Below are 16,358 nucleotides of genomic sequence, written 5' to 3'. Positions count from 1 at the left end.
CAAGTGTAACTCAATAAGATGAGAATAAGATACAAAACTCAGCAACGTAATAACGTTCCCATTAGCATATGTAACTCATACAAAATACGATGTGAATTGTAGAGTTTTTGAAGTAATTTAATTTACACTGTTCTCATCAGTGTACATAACTCATATGAATTTTTAACAATACTATCTAAATAATGGTTTTCACATGATAAATGGAAAACGAATAAAATATAAATATAAATATATAGAATATGGTTAACCTGCAGTAGGGGAAACTGGATGGACCGTCCTGATGATAAGTTAACCTGCCATGTGGGCTTTGGAGAGATGGTTATACAGCAGACCAAATGCCTTATCAGTTGTGATTAAAAGACAGGACTCCGATTAACTAGTTCGGCCCTGCGTCGAGCCCCATCTCTCCTCATCGGGCTGACTCGTGGTGTGAAGCTGGTTCAGCCCGACTAAGTCTGAGTTGACTCCTCCGAGTCACACCTGACCAGGTAAGTCTCAAAACCATCTTTTCAAAAGAGTGCAATTGGGTATACTGAATGTCCAAGTCCCCCATGGGCTAGGACCAAAGTCCAATTTCCATGTTCATGCTCAGCCCAGCCCATGAACCAAGGAACCAAGGAGCATGAAGTACCTACACCTACTCAACCCACCAAAGTTAAGTGGTTCGGGTCCTACTCGTTTGGATTTTTAGGCATCTATGAACACAAGCCTAGCCTGATTAGTTCACGGGCATAAAACTTAGGTCTTGTTCCATACAATGGCAGGAGGCTAACTGGAAAGCCTGGTTGGCACAAGGAGGGACGTGACGAGACTGATCACCATCTATCTCACTGAATAACTATTCCTCATAGGGGTATAAAAGCATAATTCTTAATAAATTTGAAATAATTTAATTGATTATATAAGTCGAAATAACATATCTTTGTATGATGAACTCAAACTAGGGATAGAGGTTTAGACTTGGACTCCAAATTAGGGGTGTACACCAAATCGAACTGGCCTCAGCTCGACTCGACTCGACTCGGCCACTAGCTGACCCTAGCTTGAACTCGGCTCAGCTAGGTTCTCAAGCCTAACTGGCCAGCTCAACTTGGTTCGGTCAATAGCTCGGGTCAGTTCGAGCCAAAATTGAACCTCCACGGCATTTTCACAAACAAATGTTATGCACTTTTAATTCTTCATTATATGTAAAACAACAATAGCTGTTTATAAGTATTTTATCAAACACCTTCCAAGCAACATCAGAATTAAGAAAAAATGATTTTTGTTTCATATACATAGCTTCCTTGTCACTATCCGACACTTTGTTGAGTCATTTTATTACACATTTGGTGAGCAGCAACAATATTAAAGTAGCTAAGTCACTGGACTAGTTCGATTTGAGTTGAGTCAAGCTCACGCAAGTTCAAACTTGGTTCAAAATTTTTCTTAGCTTAGAAAATCACGTTGACCTGGCTCAAACTCGCTTCAAACCGGGTTGAATTGAGATTTTTCAAGTATAGTCGTGGGTGCTAACCAAGCTAACTCGGCTCATATACACCTCTACTCCAAATCAAACACGCTCAAAACATGACCTACTATAAATATTAAACTTACTATTTATAGAATATTCATTTAGGTATTTGTGACCTTCTCAACAGGTTGGATGGCAAATAATCGTTCTACTGCCCTCAATAAGTTTTAAATGGTGGGTATTCAATCACCATTCCTGTAGTGTGGTCTACCTAAGATTTGGATCTTCTTCATTTTTTGTATCCTACCGTAAGATGAGCTTTCAAAACGGATGGACGGCGTGGATGTGATTCAAATACATCAAGGTGGGCCCCCGAAAACCGTTGTTCCACCGCGACATTGTGCGCCCCACTACCGCAAGTATTGTAAATAACTATCATCATCCGTACGCCCAACGACCGTTATTCTTCCCGCCATCCGTTTCATTTCCTGAATTCTCACATTCCCTTTCTACCCTTGTCTCCCAAATACCATGCTTTCATCTTGCCATGCCTGCGCTCTCGAGTCTCTCCCTCGGAACCCATTCCACAAACGAAGGTTCGAGTCACAACAAACCCTCTCTCTCTTGCAGAAATCTCGCAATCTCAAACAACTACAACAAATCCACGCCCACATCCTAAAAACCAATATCGCCCACAACCAAATACTCATAACGAAACTCCTCTCCCTCTATTCCTCCCACAAAAACCTCGACTCCGCTACTCTCCTTTTCAACCACATCCAAACCCCTCTCACCTTTACTTGCAATATCATGATCCGCATCCACACCCGAAACGGCGCTCCCCATGATGCGCTCCTCGTCTACCGCCTCATGCTTTTCCGCCGCATACCGCCCGATAAATTCACCTTCCCTTTCGTCATCAAAGCCTGCTCGAGTCTCAATTCCCACGCTGCTGTCAAGAGCGGGAGACCAGTACACGCCCACGCCGTCAAGGCTGGGTTTTCGACGGACCTGTTCGTGCAAAATACCCTCATGGATCTGTACCTTAAACATGGGGTTATGGATTGCGGTCGTAAAGTGTTTGATAAAATGCGTGTTAGGAATGTTGTTTCGTGGACGACTGTGGTCTCGGGGCTTGTTGTCTGCGGGGAATTAGAGGCCGCGCGTGATGTATTTGAGAAAATGCCGGTTAGGAATGTGGTGTCCTGGACAGCGATGATTAATGGTTATGTTAGACATGGGCGGCCTCAAGAAGCATTCGAGGTTTTCCACCAAATGCAGGTGGAAAATGTCCGGCCGAATGAGTTTACGTTGGTGAGCTTGTTGTTGGCTTGCACCGAGTTGGGGAGCTTGAAGCTGGGTAGTTGGATTCATGAGTTTGCACACAAGAATGGGTTTGAGTTGGGTGTTTATCTTGGCACAGCACTCATAGATATGTATAGTAAATGTGGTAGTATACTGGATGCGATGAAAGTGTTCGATAAAATGACTAGTAGGAGTGTGGCAACATGGAATTCGATGATCACGGGGTTGGGTGTGCATGGGCGAGGAAATGAAGCCATTGCTCTATACAGTGAGATGGAGAAGAGGAACGTAAGGCCGGATGAGGTGACCTTCATAGGCGTTCTCTGTGCATGCGTTAATGCTTGTATGGTGGATGAGGGTTTTGAGATCTTTGAAAACATGATCAAACGTTATGGCATCATTCCTACCCTCGAGCATTACAGGTGCATGGTCGAGCTTTTGCGTCGTGCAGGCATGTTAGATGAAGTGCATGAGCTTTTGAAGAAAATGCCAATGGAGGCTGATGTCAATGTATGGAGGGCATTCTTAAGAGCTTGTGAAGCACATGGTAATATCAAGTTCCAGGAAGGCACATACAAACTCATTGCTGAGCTTGAACCCTCGATAGGCGGTGTTGGCCACAGTTTAGGTCCACGGCGACATCAATGCGTTGAGTGGGAAGTGGGATGATGCGACGATAATTGATGGTTTTGATGAGAGGCCTAGTCTTATCATGGACAGATCACGATCCTTTTGGATGAACTAATGATGGGTACTGATTTTCTCCAAAATTTCCTGTAAGAATTGGAACAGATGGAAGGCGGGAGGTCTTTCTTGTTTTACTATTCAAGATTGAATGCATTCCCATTCATGTGAAATGTGAACATGCGTGTATTCTTTATCTCATTCCTAATAAAGCTTTTAAGGCAAGTTCTTAATTGCTGCCATGGATGGTTAGTCTGGTGATTTGGTTCTATAGAACCAATTGTTATGGACAGTAAAAAGTAACACAAAAGAAGAACCAACACTAGAAAGAAAGCTACTTAAATGGAGATGGAAATTGCAAGTAATTATACATGTATTGTTGACAGATGCCTTAAATCTGTCTATTTATGCGCTGCTCGACCGGTTGAGAGCCTGGCTCGACCGGTCAAGTGGGCCGCTCGACTAGTTGAGTGTTGTTCGACTCAAAGTCCAGCGACTTGTGTTTTTTGGTGTCCGGGGTGCTCGACTAGTCAAGGGGGTCCTTCGACTAGTCGAGGCCCTCCTTCGACCAGTTGAGGATTACGCAGGCGATGCGTGGACTGCGTAAATTTGAGGCAGTTTTCGGACTTTTCCGGACTAGGTGCGTAAGTGTAGTTTCCTAAATTATAAATAGGGGTCCCTAGGGCTATTCTAAAGGATTATAAGGCTTTCTAAAAGTTTTTCAAGGGTTCCTAAAAGGGTTTTAGGGTTTCTAAAGGGTGTAGCAATGGTGAGATTCGAGGTTCTTCAAGTCGGGTAAGTCCTCTCTCTTTGAAATCGATGCTTTCAATGTAGAATTTTGTCGCTTTGTGCTATGGTTTTTTCCAGAAAGGGTTTTCCACATTAAATCTTTATGCTCTCTTGTGTTTGCTTGGTGCTCTTGGATTGCTATCCTAGAACTAGATCTGTGTGATTCCGCGGGCCAAAATCCCAACAAGTGGTATCAGAGCAATCGTTGGGGCACAGATCTGAATCTGAGGGATTAGTAATAATAGGAAGCACTAAGTATGAGATTGAGAAGTACTCAGGGAAAAATAATTTGAGTTATGGAAGATCAAGATGATGAGTTCCTTAATCAAGCAAGGCGAAGATGGTGCTCTTGAGGAGCGAAAGTCTACTATGACTGATGATGATTGGAATACTCTTGATAAAAAGGCTTTATCATCGATCCATTTATGTTTCACGGATGAGGTTCTCTACAACGTTATGAGAGAGAAAACTGCGGCTAAGTTATGGATGAAGTTAGAGGATGTTTATGTGAAAAAATTCTTTAAAAATCGCCTACACTTAAAACGGCAGTGGTATAACTTTAAGATGATAGAGGGTAGAGATCTGGAGGCTCACATTAGCAACTTTAATAAATTAGTTTGCAAATTACTGGATATGGAGGAAGTGATGAAAGATAAAGAACAAGCATGTATGTTATTGAATTCTCTTCTGGCGTCTTCAGAGTCATTCAAGGACACAATGTGTTCAACGAATAAAACCTTGAGTATCGACACCGTTATCTTGGCCCTTCAAGGGAAGGCTATGAGAAAGCTTAATGTCGATATGGGGATATCTACTGAGGCACTGTTTATAGGGGGTAGGAATTCTGAACAAGGTACATGTTCTTCAGGTTCTAGGTTCAAATCCAAGGGCAAGGGCAAAGGGAAGGTAAAGTGCTGGAATTATAGGAAGGAAGGACATGTGAAGAAGGACTGTGAAAATTCTAAATCGAAGAGAGAAGATTCTGAGGCTTCATATAGGGAGGCCAATGCTGCCACATCTGATGGATCGAGTGGATGTGATGGTAATATTTTGTTTGTGTCTACTATCAGAAGGCCATACGATGATCGTAAGGACGAGTGGATGCTAGACATAAGGGCATCTTTTCACATGACTCCTCATCGAAGTTGGTTCACCAGCTACAGGGAGTGCGATATTGGACAGGTATTTATGGGTAATGACAGCACCTGTAATGTTGTGGTTGTTGGTACGGTGCGTATCAAGATGTTTGATGGGGTGGTGCGTACCTTGACTAATGTCAGGCACGTTCCTGATTTGAAGAAGAATTTGATTTCTCTTGGTGTGCTTGAGGCAAAAGGATACAGGTACACAGGTATTGATGGTACTCTTAAGGTATCTCAGGGGGCATAGGTAATCATGAAAGCACAACGACTTGGTAACTTGTACAGGTTGATCAGGAGCACTTCAAAAGGTAGAGCTGCATTGGATGTAACAGATTCTACCTCTGCACATATGTGGCATGTTGGGCATGACCACATGAGCCGGCAGGGCACGTGTGGACAAGGATACAGAGTAGGTGGAGCAGCTACCTATGAGAAAAATCAAGCGGCATGATCGTAGGATATCGACGAGGTACATGGATGACTCCAATATCACAGGGGATTCATTTTCTATTCAGATGACTCTAGGTGAGCCTTGTGCTGAGAAGTGAAAGGTGACTATGGACGATGTGATGGATTCATTGTACTAGATCGACATATGGGAGCGGGTGGAGCTTCCAGTGAATCGGAGAGCGGTTGAATGTAGGTAGATCTTTAAGAGGATACAACATAGATACAGGACGAGGTTGTTAGCGAAGGGTTCTGCTCAGAGAGAAGGAATCGGCTTCTCAGAGATATTCACGCTGATGGTATAGTAGGTGTTTATTAGATCCGTGATTGGCGCTGGTTGGCCAATGTAATCTTGAGCTGGAAGGATGGATTTGAAGTCTGCACTTCTGCAAGGGAAAGTTAAGAGCAGATCTATATGAAATAACCATAATGGTTCAAAGTTAAAGGGGCTAAGAATAGGCTTTGCAGGAGGTCGTGGTTTGACCTGTCGCCTAGGCAGTGGTTTGATTCCTTTGTGGTGAGTCAGGAATTGATGACATATAAATCGCCAATTATGACATGTCTGAAATCAATGTACTAAAGACTTGGTTAAGTGGGACATTCAGGATGAAGGATCGGGGGGCTTCAAAGATGGTTCTCAGCGTTGAGACTGAAAGATGAGTAGGCTTTGGTTATATCAGGTAGAATACCTTGTATAGGTATTGATCAAGGATGTGACGGGCCAGGTAAAGCCGGATAGCGTTCCTTACGCGTCTCTCCTTAAGTTTTCCTCAGGATATGTTCCAAAATAGATGAGGAAAAGCAAGATATCTCATGAGCCTTATTCGAATGCGGTTGGCAGTGTATGTCATGGTCTGGATTAGATCGGTTATTTCATAGGCTATTAATGTTGTGAACAAGTACCCCGACAAGCAATATTTGGTAGCGGTGAGATGGTAAGAAGACTACGTTTTTTTTTGGGAAGACAGGAGCAAAGGTGGTTGACATATGGATTTAGATCCTCCAGACATGATCACCAAGGTCACTTCTGTAAAGAAGTTCAAGTTCTTTGCAACTTCTCTGGGCTTGACGATGGCGAAAAAGAAGGACGAAGTGTACACGAGAAGCTATGATGTGATGCAGATATAAGAGAAGAGGTCAAGAAGCTACACGGTTGAAGATTGAAGGCACGGTAGAGATTGTTGTCAGATGCCTTAAATCTGACAGGTTTTTTGGGCCGCTCGACTGGTCGAGGGCCTGGCTCGACCGGTCGAGGGAGCTGCTCGACTAGTTGAGACCTGCTCGACTCAAAGTCTAGCGAGCATCTGTTTTGGGTGTCCGGGATGCTCGACCAGTCAAGGAGATGGCTTGACCGCTCGAGCGGGTTGCTCGACCAGTCGAGGCCCTCCTTTGACCAGTCGAGGTTATGCAGATCCTGCGCGGACTGCATAAATTTGAGGCAGTTTTCGGACTTTTCCAAAGGAGGTGCATAAGTGGAGTTTCCTAAACTATAAATAGGGGTCCCTAGGGCTATTCTAAGGTATTATAAGGCCTTCTAAAGGTATTTTAAAGGGTGTGGCAAGGGTGAGATTCAAGGTTGTTCGAATCGGGTAAGTCCTCTCTCTTTATAATTGATACTTTCATAGTGGAATTTTGTCGCTTCGTGCCGTAGGTTTTTTCCGAAAGGGTTTTCCACATTAAATCTTTGTGCTCTCTTGTGTTTGCTTGGTGCTCTTGGATTGCTATCCTGGAACTAGATCTGTGTGATTCCACAGGCCAAAATCCCAACATGTATCACATATTTAAATGAGATCTTAATCATGTGTAATGGAAACCAAGAACTGTTTAAGTTAAAGGCTTTAAATGGATAAGGGAAGGGCCAAGAAGACATGGACGTAAGGAAAAATGGTCTAACTAAATTAATGAACCTTGATACAATGGAACGCCAAATAGGATTCATGTAGCTACTTAAATGATAGCGAGTTTGCTCCATCCAGGAATTGAATTTAATATTCTAGAAGCGGTTTGAGGCGCAGGTGTGGCCTACTAAGATGTTGATGTAAAATCAACTCTGATCACTAGGTACTTCACCCTATGTTAGGCCATATGCTAAAAAACCAACCTCATTTATGATTTAGGTGGACCATATGATGGGAAATAGTGTAATTGCGACATGGACCCTACAATTTTTTTTGCTTGGTATGGCCCACAAGGTGAAAGATCTCAAGATCAAGAACTTAGATGGGCCACAATTATTTGTGTATTTGTCATGAAAAAACAATGTGGTTCTTAATCCACTAGCCATGTGGATGGTATAGGATTGATCTCAGCCGTAAATTATGACCATAAGTCCCACGTGGATATCATAATATACCTTAGGGTTTATGTCACCTTAAACTTACATGGATATGAGTTAGTTGAGGAGTGCGTTCTCTAGCACTCTTTTGGAACTTGAGATTGAGCACTATGGTCATTAATTAGAGAGAGTTGTGATATGGTAATCTCAATACCTTATTTGGACCATAAGGGTCATGGGCACATAGGGATCAACTGAATAAGTTAATATGGCTAGGTAATTCTATTAGGAATTGTTGATTCTTTCATGGGCCAACATTGGATCAACTGAATTTTACTTAGTAGCTGATATAAGGTTAAATTTATTAGATCAAAGACTCATTAAGTGATTTTTCCATTAAGCTCAACACTTGAAATGTTCTAATCGATTTTTCAAAAGTTTTAACCATTGAAGTTTTGTTTCAACTATTAAGACTACTTTGACCGCATTTGATAATGATTTTACAGTACAAATCTAGGAGTCCACTATTTGTTAGCATGAAATATAAATTTTCTATGGATGGCCGTGACAATACAAGGATTACATTACGAGTATATGGATAGATGAGGTGAATTAATGGATCTCCTTCAAAGTAAGTTACAATGAATTTCATAGAATATTGATAGAACACCATGAAAGGAACAAAAATCCTTTAATCAAATGTAAGAGCTATATTAGGCCATCAATTCTCATGTAGTGAAATTGTGGAAAGGTAGAAGTTTTCACCTCTAAAACTAAAATCACTTTGAGCATTTGAATCTTAAGATAGTAGGAAGCAATCCACTCCCAAGGGTAAATTTAGGTACCCACAATATTGCGATTTAGACACAAAGCACTAGACATGAGAACATCCAGGCCTTTTATCAGGCAAGTCCACAAGTCATCAAGTGGGCCAAACAGGCAGTTTATACAAACTTTTCTCCTGCACGTGGCCCATCAGATTAAAGGGACAGATCCCACTTTTTATAAGTGGGACAGATGATGTAGCCTTATGTTCTGCAAGAGGGTATACAGTTGAGAGATTCTGCTTTAAAATAAGAAACAAAAAGAAATATTCAAGATGGAGGATATTACACCTTTCATGCCGATTAGTAGATAAATAAATAAATAAATACAGTAGCTGAACATAAAACGGACTAAAGATAAGATGTAAACCATGGCCCCATCACAACACTTTCAACTTCTTATTAACTTAGCCAATTTATTTTGGAAATCTAATCCAAGGGATGGTTAAAAATAAACGTCTGTTAATCAGACAGCAGAGTTTAGTGTCTCCTGAAAATCCAATCACAACCCTTTTAATCTTCACTTAAAAATCATGACATACCAGAGGGTATATTGAAAAAGATCTGAGGTTATTGCCAGGAAAACTGTAAATCACTTTGAATGTTCTAGTCTCAAGATTGTAGGAAGCCACCCTTCTTGGAGGTAGTACCAGGTACAAGCACTGCAAACGTTGGTTAAAGGCAAAAGGCAGAAGCATAAATACCCATCTCTTTCTCAATTCATTGATTCCAACAAAGATTTCAGGATACTGCTGAATCAACATTGCGAGCTCCACATCAAGCTTTAGCTCCCACTTTGAGGATTGATCATCATCCTTATACTCCCATATCTGGAACCCATTACTATCATAGAGGGAGCAGATTAGACTCCCTCTCACCTCCCACAATTTTACACGGTGCTTCGGCCCCCAATCGACTTGGGCAATTCAATGAAGTTATAAAGGTCAGTGTCCATATGGTAGACAAGTATGTAATTACGACATATCAAATGCAAAGCTCCCTTCAAGAAAAAGGACTTTACGGAGTTGTTAACCGACCGAAATATGCGAGGTGAAGGTACTGAAACCACATCTTTGCATTCGCTCCATTTGCCGGTGTCAGAAGAGAACATCTCAAATGTAGCATGGCCGAATGCATATAAGAAGCGTATAACTTTAAAGCGGCATTCATCATAAGTAGCCAATGAAAATGACTGAGTTTTGACAAATTCTCTATTAGAAAAATCTGGAACTTTGAATCCCCAATCATAAGGCTCAGGTATATCTGCCCATTGCTTTGTGATCGGCTTCCAAACAGACAACCCTCTCCGGCTTGGTGTGATCCTTTTGCTACAAAGAATCATGTCATTGCATGAATCAACGATTGTCTAAGTCTTTTTTGGAATGGGGCCGAGATCATCTCTGTTGCGCAGCACGCCAACAACACAGTGAGCCTAGATCCAATCTCAGGCCTCACCTACAAACGATAAACATGAAGAAATATAAGCTAGAAATAAATCAAAACATTCAAAACAAACCACAAGACAAGATATACGTGGAAAAATCTCAAACTAGGGTAAAAAACCACGGATGCAAACTTCCACTATGAAGAACGAAGATTAAAAGCAATATACTAACCTCTCCCTTGGAAGCACATAGAAAACCCTTTGCCCACACCTTAGAATAATTTTTTCTTTCTTTTTCTCTCTATTAAAAATCCTAAGAACCTCTGTTTATAGTTTAAGAAACTCCCCTTTCTGCATCTCAGTTGTGAAAGGACTTACGACACAAAATCCGCGCAAAATCGCGAAACGAATCTGCGTAACCTCGACTGGTCGTGTAGCCTACACGACCGGTCGAACACCTCGGGATCAAAAAACAGTGCTCGCTAGACTTTGAGTCGAGCTGGTCCACGACCGGTCGAGCCGGACCTTATGACCGGTCGAGCATGGCTCACGACCGGTTGAGGACGGTCTTATATGTGGCTCTACATCTTAACAATCTCCTACTTGGAGACATATCACCTTAAACCTTCGTCTTCTTCATTCGGAGTGCATCACCTCTCTTTCTTTAAGCCTGAAGACCAATCAAAGTTGAACAGAGCTTCAGCTTCTCCCGTGTGACCGCCTTGGTCAGCATATCCGCAAGATTCTCACTTATATGAATCTTCTCCAGAGCAATCGATCCATCTTCCAGTAACGAACGAATGAAGTGATATCTGATGGCAATATGCTTGGTCCTTGAATGAAAGACTGAATTCTTAGTCAAGTGTATTGCACTCTGACTGTCACTGTACATCTTGCAATCTGCTTGCTTCTTATCCAACTCTTCCATAAAACCTTGCATCCACACCATCCTTGCACGCTTCTGTAGCCGCAACATATTCTGCTTTTGTCGTACTGATAGATACTATCTTCTGTAACTGAGAGACCCAACTGACTGCAGTACTACCTAGAGTAAAGACATAACCTGTAGTGCTTCTTCTACTCTGATGTCTCCTGCCAAATTTGAATCCACATAACCCTGTAGTTTGATTTCTGATCCACCATAGCATAACCCTATATCCTTAGTACCTACCAGGTATCTAAGAATCCACTTCACAGCTTCCCAATATTCCTTCCCGGGGTGGTTCATGAACCTGCTAACAACTCCTACTACTTGATCAATGTCTGGCCTCGTGCTCACCATAGCATACATGAGACTCTCAATAGCTGACGTGTATGAGACTTTAGCCATGTAGTCTCGTTCCTCCTGCGTCTTTGCACCTTTCTCCTTAGATAGCTTGAAGTGGTTGGCTAATGGAGTGCTAACCAACTTAGCACCTCCCACATTGAATCGATCAAGTACCTTGGCTATGTACTCTGCTTGTGACAAAATCAGTTTCTTATTTTTCCTGTCACGCTTTATCTTCATGCCTAGGATTTGTTTTACAGCTCTTAAATCCTTCATTGTAAATTCTCTAGACAGTTGTCTTTTGAGATCTAAGATGTCCTTTATGCTTGAACCGACCACAAGCATATCATCAACGTACAGAAGAAGGATGATGTATGACGTATCAAACTTCTTCAAATAGCAACAATGGTCTGCATGACATCTCTTATAACCATTTTCCAACATGAAACTGTTGAATTTCTTATACCACTGCCTTGGGGCCTGTTTTAGGCCATATAGACTTTTCTTCAGTCTGCACACTTTGTTCTCCTTTCCTGGTGCCACGTATCCTGTCGGCTGACTCATATATATCTCTTCTTCAAGGTTCCCATGAAGAAAGGCTGTCTTAACATCTAGTTGCTCTAGATGTAAGTCCTCTGTAGCCACTATACTCAAGACCATACGAATCGTAGACATTTTCATCACAGGTGAAAATATTTCAGTGAAATCAATACCTGCCTTTTGTTGAAATCCTTTCACAACCAGTCTAGCCTTGTACCGTTTCGAACCATCATGCTCTTCCTTCAATCTGTAAACCCACTTGTTATGAAGAGCTTTCTTACCCATAGGTAGGGTGACTAGCTCCCATGTACGATTGGACTCAAGAGAGTCCATCTCCGCATCCATGGCCTGCTCCCACTTAATCCGTGTATCTTTCTTTAATGCCTCTTCAAAACATTATGGTTCACTATTATCTGTCAGCAGTAGATAATATAAGGGGGGTGACTATCGGACCGTTGGTCTCCTCTCCCGAGTAGACCTCCTCGTAACTGGTGTATGCGGCTCTGCCTCATAATGTTCCTGTGCATGATCATCCTGTGGCACTGTAACACCCATGTCGTGTAACTCTTCCATCTCTACGAATTCTTTCTCCTCGGCCTTATTTTGCTACACACTGTCCTTATGCATCACTTTTTCATTGAAGACTACGTCCTTGCTTCTGATGATTTTCTTGTTTTCTGCATCCTAAAGCCTGTAGCCAAAATTATGCTGCACGAAGCCTATAAACGTGCACCTTCTGGACTTCGCATCCAGCTTGTTTCTGTACTCTGCATCAATGTGAACATATGAAGTGCAACCAAACACTTTGAGATGTGTAAGGTTCACTTCTTTTCCAGTCCACGTTTCTTCTGGTAGCCCACCATCCAATGGTGCTGAGGGACTTCTATTGATGAGATATGCGACAGTATTCACAGCATCTGCCCAAAATATCTTGGGTAACCCTATATATAACTTCATGCTCCTGGCATGCTCAAGGATGGTCTTGTTAATGCGCTCAACCACACCATTCTGTTGTGGTGTCCCTGGAATCATTTTCTGATGTTTCATTCCATTTGCTGCACAATACTCCTCAAATCTTTTATCACAGTACTCTCCTCCATTATCAGATCTGAGATATTTTATTATTCTACCTGTCTCGTTTTCTACTATAACTTTTCACTTCTTAAATACCTCAAATACATCAGATTTGTGTTTTAAGAAATAGACCCACAGTTTTCTACTAGTATCATTAATAAATGAAACAAAATAACGTGAGCCACCAAGAGATGATACCTGTGCCGGTCCCCACACATCTGTGTGTACAAGCTCCAACAGATGCGTCTTTGGAGTGCGTCCTGTCTTCTTAAAACTTACCCTCTTCTGCTTGCCATATATGCAGTCCTCGCAGAATTCCAAGTCAATAGACTTCAGCTCTGATAGCTTTCCTTTTGACAATAGCACTTTCATCCCTTTCCCACTCATATGTCCCAACCTCTGATGCCATAACTGCCCATTCACTCCAGTTGATGCGACTAAGAGTGAACAATACGATCCTGAAGTTACGTATAAAGTACCTTCCTTTTTGCCTCGAGATATCACCAAGACACCTTTTGTGATCTTCGAGGAATCACTAGTGAATGTCGTCACATAATCGGTATCGGCCAATTGCCCCACTGAGATCAAGTTACGTTTCAAACTCGGTACATGTCTGACATCCTTCAATTTTAAAACCGTTCCGTCTTTCTGATTGACATGAACGTCTCACTTTCCAACAATACTGCACGGCTCATCATCACTCAGGTAGACTCTCCCAAAGTCACCTGACAGATAATCACGCAGAACTTCCTTACATGAAGTGGCATGAAACGAAGCACCCGAGTCTATAACCTAAGACTCATTCCTCACATCAAGAGATAAGATTAAGGCCTCTGTGTCACTCTCCTTAGATAGATTCATTGAATCCTTCCCGCCTTGGGAGTTTCCTTCTTATTTCTTAAGCATCCTGCAATCATGTTTCATGTGCCCCTTCTTGTCGCAATGCCAACACCTGTCTTTGTCTTTCGGTCCCTTGGACTTCTTCCTCAACTTAGAACGCCCGTGTTTATTGCCTCTTTTGTTCAGCGATCTTCCTCTTCCTTCAATATTTAGAGTATTCCCTGAATCCCTTAAAACTCCTGATGCCTTTCTTCTAGATTCTTCGCTGAGAATTAGACTGGCCACATCATCAAATTTTAACTTTGTCGACCCTGAAGAATTACTTATAGCAATCACCAAACCATCCCATCTGTCTGGTAAACTTGATAAGATCAATAACGCCCTTATCTCATCCTCAAAAATAATGCCAACAAATTCTAACTAGCTCGTGACTGTATTGAACTTGTTTAGATATTCAGCCATGCTCCTACCATCTGACATCTTCATGCTGAATAACTGTTTCATAAGATGAACCTTGTTGGATGCTGATGGTTTTTCATACATGATGGCTAGGGCTTCCATTAATTCTTTTGTCATTTTTACCTTGGATATATTGAAGGTGACGCTCTTAGACAAAGAGAGTCGGATCATTCCTAAAGCCTTCCTATCCAGTAAAAACCATTCATCATCTGTCATCTTTTCTGGTTTCTTCTCTTTTCCTCTTAGAGGAATATAGAGGTCCTTCTGATATAGATAATCTTCCATCTGCATCTTTCAGAACGCAAAGTTTGAACCATCAAACTTCTCAATTTTAGTTTTCCCTTCTTCCGTCATCGCTCCCGATAGAACTAAACCAATAGCTCTGATACCAGTTGTTGTGCAGCACGCCAACAATGCAGTGAGCCTAGATTCAATCTCAGGCCTCACCTACAAACGATAAACAAGAAGAAATATAAACTAGAAATAGATCAAAGCATTCAAAACAAACCACAAGACAAGAAATACGTGAAAAATCTCAAACTAAGGTAAAAAACCACGGATGCAAACTTCCACTATGAAGAACGAAGATTACAAAGCAATATATTAACCTCTCCCTTGGAAGCACATAGAAAACCCTTTGCCCACACATTAAAATAATTTTTTCTTTCTTTTTCTCTCTATGAAAAACCCTAGGAACCCCTGTTTATAGTTTAGAAAACTCCCCTTTCCGCATCCCAGTTGCGAAAGGACTTGCGACACGAAATTCGTGCAAAATCACGGAACGAATCTACGTAACCTGGACTGGTCGTGCAGCCTGCACGACTGGTCAAGAGGACCCCACGATCGGTCGTGAATGGGCCACGACCGGTCGAACACCTCGGGATAAAAAAACAGTGCTCACTGGACTTTAAGTCGAGCCGGACCCTACGACCGGTCGAGCATGGCTCACGACCGGTTGAGGACGGTCCTAGATGTGGCTCCACATCTTAACAATCTCCAATAACTTCTCCATTCTCATCTATTCGAAGGAGTTTCATTTCCTCATAAAAATTGCATAGCAATCTGAAATTGGGTGGCTTGGTTCATATGCCATTGGAAATTAAAATAGGCCAAACCTTAGAAACACACGTCAATATGGCAAGAGATTTCAGGCCTGAGAGGATGTTTTCTACAATGTCTTCACATAAGAAACGACAAGTCCTCTTCTTCATATTCTGAGTAAGGAATTAGATGAGGAAGTGTCATTTTATTCATCAACTAGTCTATGAGAATGGTAATATGTAGTATTTAAATAAATGGAGAATTGTAAATATGTAGCATTTAACAAAATGAAGATTCTTAATACAATCACAAGTTCTTGTGATCAAGTTAAATAACTAAACCTACTCATAATTAGCAAAGCTAAAATGCTATGAAGTGTAAGCGTAAGCAGCATATGTTATTTGAAATATCCTTTTTGTAAGTGTTTCTTATATGTTAATTCAACATCTATTTTAAAATGGTGGTGACTCATCTCTATCAAACGTGGCACTACCTTTAAATCAATTTAAACCATCCAAATTGTAGTTCATATCATGGATAGAGCACTTAGATCAATCCAAACCATCCAAATTGTGGTCCATATCATGAATTTGTGATGTTCCAATATTTAAAAAAAAATATGTCATGCACAGTTAGAGATATCTAAAGGCAAAGAAATAAGGATTTTGCATGCAAATATGTGGTTGACGATTCAGATTTACAGTTAAGAACACGTAGAAATTATATATTTTGTCAAATTTATCACATTTTCTATTATTTTAATTAAAAACATAAAGTATCCTATATATACACTACATGTTATAGAGGGCCAAATACTATGCTACATGCGATTTA

At 41.4% G+C, this 16,358-nt stretch overlaps 1 protein-coding gene across 1 annotated transcript; it reads left to right on the top strand.

Annotated features, from left to right (window-relative positions):
- The first annotated feature begins 1,928 nt into the window (after positions 1-1,928).
- Positions 1,929-3,677, top strand: LOC131239225 (pentatricopeptide repeat-containing protein At3g26630, chloroplastic-like). The gene has a single exon (XM_058236824.1). It carries the CDS (start codon positions 1,985-1,987, stop codon positions 3,425-3,427), a length of 1,443 nt encoding a protein of 480 aa, XP_058092807.1. The 5' UTR covers positions 1,929-1,984; the 3' UTR covers positions 3,428-3,677.
- The last annotated feature ends 12,681 nt before the right edge of the window (positions 3,678-16,358 follow it).

Source organism: Magnolia sinica, chromosome 3 (genome assembly GCF_029962835.1).
Source record: "Magnolia sinica isolate HGM2019 chromosome 3, MsV1, whole genome shotgun sequence".
NCBI classification, from domain to species: domain Eukaryota; kingdom Viridiplantae; phylum Streptophyta; class Magnoliopsida; order Magnoliales; family Magnoliaceae; genus Magnolia; species Magnolia sinica.
This window is presented reverse-complemented; position numbering and strand designations above follow the sequence as displayed.

What these genes read in the sequence shown, in the direction of transcription:
- LOC131239225 (XM_058236824.1), top strand. Translation starts at nt 1,985, where the DNA reads ATGCTTTCATCTTGCCATGCCTGCGCTCTCGAGTCTCTCCCTCGGAAC.